General features: G+C 28.6%; 1 protein-coding gene across 6 annotated transcripts; it reads left to right on the top strand.

Annotated features, from left to right (window-relative positions):
* Nucleotides 1-3,116: 3,116 nt before the first annotated feature.
* Nucleotides 3,117-5,806, top strand: LOC110667981 (putative disease resistance protein At3g14460). Of its 6 annotated transcripts, none has more exons than XM_058150998.1 (3): nucleotides 3,118-4,550; nucleotides 5,070-5,173; nucleotides 5,321-5,806. In XM_058150998.1, the coding sequence occupies exon 1, from the start codon at nucleotides 3,291-3,293 to the stop codon at nucleotides 4,473-4,475; it is 1,185 nt and encodes a 394-aa protein (XP_058006981.1). In that variant the 5' UTR covers nucleotides 3,118-3,290; the 3' UTR covers nucleotides 4,476-4,550; nucleotides 5,070-5,173; nucleotides 5,321-5,806. The 6 variants fall into 6 exon arrangements, with proteins under 6 accessions (XP_058006983.1, XP_058006986.1, XP_058006981.1 ...); XM_058150999.1 differs by having other exon boundaries at nucleotides 5,381-5,806; XM_058151000.1 differs by having other exon boundaries at nucleotides 3,117-4,550; nucleotides 5,134-5,806.
* Nucleotides 5,807-6,896: the final 1,090 nt, after the last annotated feature.

Raw genomic sequence — 6,896 nt, forward strand, 5'->3', positions numbered from 1 at the left:
TTGAGCCCAAATGGGCCTTAGAGTTGGGTCGAGGAATAGTTAGGCTTACTATGGGCCTCGAGGGCTTTAGGCTGACCCAAGTCCTAGTACCGGTCCAACCCATAGGTTGGGTCGTGACAAACTCTTTATCATACCTTTTCGACAATATGTAAAAGGTAATGCATCTGAGTTCAAAAAATTATTTAGGGCTTTCAATTGTCGTGTAGATCGATTATTTATATTTAATGAGAATTTACTTATTTATAAGAAAAAAAAATTATTATTTAGTCCTTATATTTTAATAAAATTAAATATTTAATATCTTTATTTTAAAAAATATATTATTTAATTCTCTAATTTTAGTTTATGAATTATTTAGTTTCCTGTTAACTTTTCTAATTAGTCAAGTTAGTCAAAGAAAAGATAATAGTTGTATTCAGGGACTAAATAGTTGGTAAATATAAAATTACGAAACTAAATAATTTTTTATTTAAATTATAGAGATATAATAATTAAATTGGAAAAAAAAATACATAAACAGTATTAACATATAAAGGGACTAATTAATATATTTTTTAAAATAAAATGATCAAATAATTAATTTTATTAAAATAAAAAAATTAAATAATAATTTATTATTATTTTTATGTATATCAAATATATTTTATAATATTTTCAGTTATACATGAATTAAAAATTTCTGGCTAATTTTTGTTTCTATATCCTTATTCAAATCTTTAAAAACATTTTCAAGGAATCAAATTGCTTATGCTACTTAGTTGGACTTTTGTGTGTATTCACATTCTTTGGTACATTATTTACTTCATAAATTGAATCAAATTTTAGTTTAACACTCCACCAATGACTGCATATAGCACAAGAAGATCAAAATGTAAGGATTATTCTCCTTTACACAGATGAGTTTTGAATATAAGTAATTATCTATATTTATATTTTTTAAAAAATTATAATATATTTATTTTATTATTTTTAATTAATGAATTTTTTTTTTAATTTTAGTGTTGACTCAATACTTCGAAAATCGATTTTTTCTTATCTCAAATCCGATTTAAAATGAACTCAAAACATAAAATATATAGTGTGACTTATCAATTAAATATATAAATTATATATATTTATATTTTAAATTTATAATAAATCAGATTTAGATAAAAAGAAGATGAAAGTGTAACGATTATTCTCTTTTGCACATATTAGTTTTGAATATAAGATTTTAATTATCTATATTTATGTTTTTAAAAAAATTATAATATTTTTATTTTATTATTTTTAATTAATGAATTTTTTTTTTTAAATTTAGTGTTGACTCAACACTTCGAAAATCGATTTTTTCTTATCTTAAATCCGATTTAATATGAACTCAAAATATAAAATATATTGTGAGACTTATCAATTAAATATATAAATTTTATATAAATTTTATATAAATTTTATATATTTATATTTATAAAATAGATAATAAACTTTAAAAAATTAAAAGTAAAATAAATTTTAAATATATTTTATAATATCTTTAGTAGAAAAGATATGAATAATTTTTTAATTTTAAATTGGACATTTATTTTCTATTATTCATAATTTAACATATTTTCATATTTTCTTTACTTTTAATAAATAAAAATTAAAGTTTTTTAAAAAAAATTCAAAGATAAACAAACCTTTAATTTTCTTTCCATTTATCTGGCTATTAGTCAATGAATTTCTTTTTTCAAAAAAATTAAAAAATAAAAAAGGACCATAAGCATGATATTTTTCATTATGATGAAGAAACTTGATCATCAAACCTCATTATACTAAGGATCCTAAGGATGTGAGCTGGTTTCATCATTGAAGAGTTGATTAAACTTAACGTTCAAAGAATTTTTCTTGATGAATTTTATAAAAAAAAATATTTGCTTATATTGAATTTTTGAGTCTTTTTTATTTAATATATCTCGCTCATTTTATCTTTTTTCGATTGAAAATTCTATACTTAAATATTCATAATAGTTACAGAATTTAAATTCTAATCAAAATTAATTATAAAAAATAAAAAAATTATTACATTAAGATAATATTTGTTTTTATTTTTAATTATCATAAATTTTTAGTGGTCAGGATAATAATTTTATAAGTAGTAATAAAAAATAAATTTTAATTTTAAATTAATTGAGGTCACACAAGTATGACTGAGGTCCTAGAAAGAAAATTGGGAATTTGGAAAATTTTATATAGAAATTTCAATTACATTAAATCCCTAATTATACATAAAATAGTTGCTTCCACTCCATTTGCATGGAGCAATCATCCAGAGGGTGCAAAAACTGTTGGCCAAAGTCAGTGGGCATAAAGGACAAAGCATACTCACCAGCATAAAAGCTGATGATGAGCAGTTATATTGTGTTCTCAGCCCTCAATTTGAAGCTTCTTGTCAAAATCCTTCATTTTCCCCTATTAAATACTATTTGACTTTCAAAGAAATAAAAAATAATATTTTTTCTATCCATTTTTATTGATTTTTCCCTTATTTAACTTACTTATCATATTAAATTTAAAAAATAAGGATTATTAACTATTTTTTTTTTAATTTTACCTTTTATTAATATTATAATAAATATTTATAGAATTTTTTTAGATAATTTAATCAATTATTAATATATTTTTATAAAAATGAGATTATCTGATATATTTTTTTAATTATCACGTAAAATTTATATATAATAGATAAAAATAGATAGAGCGAGTAATATAAATATAAAGAGAAGGACTTCCTACATAAACAAGAAAAAAAAAAAAAATTTGCTCTAGTTGAGCTCTACATAATTAGTGAGCAATTATTTGTGCTTAATTTTCAATTAAATATTATTTACATACAGCAAATAAAGTGTGCTTTATTATCAATAACTTTTAATACAATAATATTAAAATTACTTTTAAATCTATAAAGTCTCATACTCGATTTCTAATTTAATAAAAAATTAGAAAATTTCTCTTTTTTAACTAACTTGATTACCAAAAAAATTTAACAGAAGAGGTTAAATAATTTATAAATTAAAAATAAAAAATTAAATTATATAAAATAAAATAATTAATTTTATTAAAATATTTAGATTAAATAATAATTTTTCCAATATTAAATGAAAGATCCTCTTTCCTCATAACTTCCCTTTCTTATCTTGCTTGCAAAGGAAAGTAACCAAGTGGACATGGCTGTCCCAAAACGTGTGGCTTTAGCCTTCTAGTGACCCTTGCATCGTGTGGCTTTAACCTTAGAAATTAAGAGAATTTCTGGGCTTGCAAGTTTAGATGAAATGGTTACACAGGCCTTGGTGGCACTCGAAGATCTGGTGATTGATGATTGCGGTGAACTGATGTACTTATGGCATGGTTTGACTAATTTGGACAAGCTCTCTTGTCTGAGCAATTTGCGGATCAGAGACTGTAGAAAGCTTGTGTCATTGGTAACAAGAGAGGAAGGGCTTTTGCCTTGTAATCTTGAAGTTTTGAGCTTAAGTAATTGTGTTGAATTAGAGAATCTGCCATATAGGCTGCACAGCCTCACATCTCTCAGAAATTTGAGCATCATTTTTTGTCCAAAACTTGGGTCATTTCCAGCTGTAGGTTTACCCTGTAGTGTTAGAAGTCTCCATATTCAATTTTGTGATTCTGTGGAGTCCGTGCCGGAGAGCATTATGCAAGTCAGTAATACTGGCAATGAGAAAACTTATTTCGAGAATTTGAGTTTCAGGAGATGTCCGTCTCTTACATCCCTTCCAGTTGGTGAATTTCCTCATTCAGTTAAGAGTATTGAATTTTGCTATTGGACAACACAATTATTGGAGTCGCTTGATGATGGGTTCTCTCACCTCACTACATTAGTAATATTCGGCTCTCCCAAGTTAGAGTCTTTCCCAGAAAGTGGATTGGCCATCCCCAATCTTCGCTCTTTTTCCATTGCATACTGTGAGAATTTGAAGTCACTACCTAATCAGATGCAAAATCTGAAATCTCTTGTATCTCTAGAGGTGGTGAATTGTGGAGGATTGGTGTCGTTTCCAAAAGAGGGTTTGCCCTCAAACGTAATCAATCTTGTAATTTGTGAATGCAAGAATCTGACACAGCCAGTGTCAGAGTGGAGACTTGAAAGACTCTCCTCACTTATAGATTTAACAATCATAGGTACAAGTCCTAGTACAGATATGGTTTCCTTTCCAGATGAAGAGGGAAAACTGCTTCCCTCTTCCCTAACCAGTCTTTCAGTCCAACGTCTTGAGAATCTGAAATCCATATCCAGGGGTCTTCACAACCTCACCTCACTTGAAAGATTATGGATATGGGATTGCCCTAAACTCCGATCCTTGCCAAAAGAGGGCCTTCTTGCCACACTTGGATTATTGTGTATCACAGGGTGCCCTCTTCTGCAGAAACGTTGCACAAAAAAGAAAGGAAAGTATTGGCCCTTTATTGCTAATATTCCCTATCTTGACGTCTCTTAAATAAAAATCCAGATAGGATTCTGCCTCAAGAAACAAAGACGGTATGATGAAGGACGAAGGCACTCCACAAATGAGGTATTTCTCTTTACACTATCTGACTTCCAGCCTATATTGTATTTGATATGGAGCAATTTTTTGGCCTAAAATTGAAACTAATAGTCACTTCTGTTCAGTTGTATGGTATTTCAAACATAAGAAATAAACTTTTTTTTTTTTTTAATTTTAGAGAAGTACCTGTAATTCATTAAATGGTCATATAGTCATAGTTATATTATGTTTATTTGGTGCTAAACTGCTAATTGACCATGCAAAAGTGAAAATTTCTCTATTGAAGAAGAATCCTTCAATTGGACTGCAGATCAGTTATTATGCTACATCTTGCTAATGGCAGGACTGGATACACAGATGTTCATTCATGACAGCTTTTATTCTTCATCATTATGTTTCTTCTTGAAATCCTTTTATTGCATACGAAATTTTGGTTAACAGATGTTTAATCATGACAACTTTTGTTCTTCATCATTAAGTTTCTGTGTAGACTCCTTTTATTGTTTGCCTAACTTTGGTTCTAATGAGAACAAATTTTTCGTTTAGGTTATGGCCATATTTGGGAGGCCTGAAGAACTAATGAACTGTGCATGTCACCTTTTGGTTTCAGCAAAAGGGAATTTGGATTGAGCTTAGAGTTGATGTAAACAGTTAAGAACCAATCCATCTAGAGTTCAACCGTTATTGATTTGCTTATGTTTAGAAGTAAGCTAGTGATTAAGCTAGATTGGCCCCAGCCCTGGGAGATGTCATTGTAACCCCAAATTGAGTAATATTTTACATGGTATATTGTGTAGGATTCAAGTATTCTCTCAACAAATAGAATTATGAAATGGTTCCATCACTTCCTTTAACAGGGGAACCTGCCTGAATCATCCTGGTCTGGGTATCAGAGCTTAAAAGAATGGAAAGGATTTCAGGATGGTCTGAGCTTGAAAAATGCAGAAAATGAGGCCGGCTCCCAGCTGCTGAGACACCTCTCATGAGAACTTAAAGAACTTAGATTTTTGCCAATTATTTTTCAATTCATGGGGCCACTGACAAATGAGGTTTACATCCAGTCTGACAGAATTACTCTACTTTTTGCAAAATGTCCATGTTCATAATAGTTGAACTGTTGAGAAGATTTACTAATTATGCTCGACTGTACATAAGCTTAATATGCCTAATTTACTATATATGTGATATCTGAACTTCCTCAACTTATTGTGAGTGTATGGTTCAAAGAGAAACTATCATGCATCCATTACACGGGAAAATGAAAGTTTTCCCCCCTTACAATCCATTGTGCTGATAATTTATCATAGATGGCATCTACTTATGTCTTGTTTTTCCAAGTTTGCGACTATAAGCGCATATGTTTCATCTGAAAATCTCATACCTTTCCAGCATTGCATCAATTCAAAAACCCTGATATATTTAACCTTCGACACTACTAGGCAGTTATGATATCGGTCATCTGAATTGGATTGTAGTTTTACATCATGAACCGTGAGCATTCTGTTCAAACCGAACCGAACAAAATGAATTAAATAATAAAAATTGAATTATATATTTTAGAAATCGAATTGAACCGAAATAGATGAAAAATAGAATCAAATAGAATCGCTCTATTTCGGTTTGATTTGGTTCAAACATATCGATTTTGATTTTTGATTACTTTTTTAATTTAGACTTGATTTTCAAGTTATTTGATCTAATTTTGACTTTGGTTTGAGCCTAATAACCATTAATCAATGAAATTAAACAATATATATAATTACATATAATTCATAAATTTCCCATAAAAATAAATCAATTCAAAAATCAGTTCAATTCGATTTAGTTCGATTTGACTATATAAAATTACTATTTGATTTGATTTGATTTAACCGATTTTTTCTCTTCAAAACTGAACCGAAATAATCGAAATTTTTATAATATAAAATCGAACCAAATCAAATTATTTTAAAAATCGAATCGAATTATCAAATTAAAGCAATTCAGCTCGATGTGTTCGATTTAAACCGAATAATGAAGTGTTGATAGAGCCTGCATGTATTGTTATGCCCTTCTTGCCTTTGGCCTTCGTTCCCTGTTGTATCTTTGCGCCTTTAGGTGCTATTTGATTCGGCCAATAGTTGATAGCGATTCAAATAGTTAAATCCATATATTTAATTAACCTTTTAAAAAAGTAACCGATGGTCAATAGAATGTGTTAGCTATATTTTCTACTAACTAGGGGAGGCCACGGTTCCTGAATCGTTGGTTTAGGTTCAATGAAATCATAAACCTGAACCAAACCATTATGGGATAGTTTGGAAGATGATTCCTAAACCATGGGTTCCAGTTCGAGCCCCGGTTTAAAATGGTTTAAAGGACGGTTCGAAAAAT

The sequence above is a fragment of the Hevea brasiliensis genome, chromosome 8 (genome assembly GCF_030052815.1).
Source record: "Hevea brasiliensis isolate MT/VB/25A 57/8 chromosome 8, ASM3005281v1, whole genome shotgun sequence".
In the NCBI taxonomy this organism is placed as follows: Eukaryota; Viridiplantae; Streptophyta; class Magnoliopsida; order Malpighiales; family Euphorbiaceae; genus Hevea; species Hevea brasiliensis.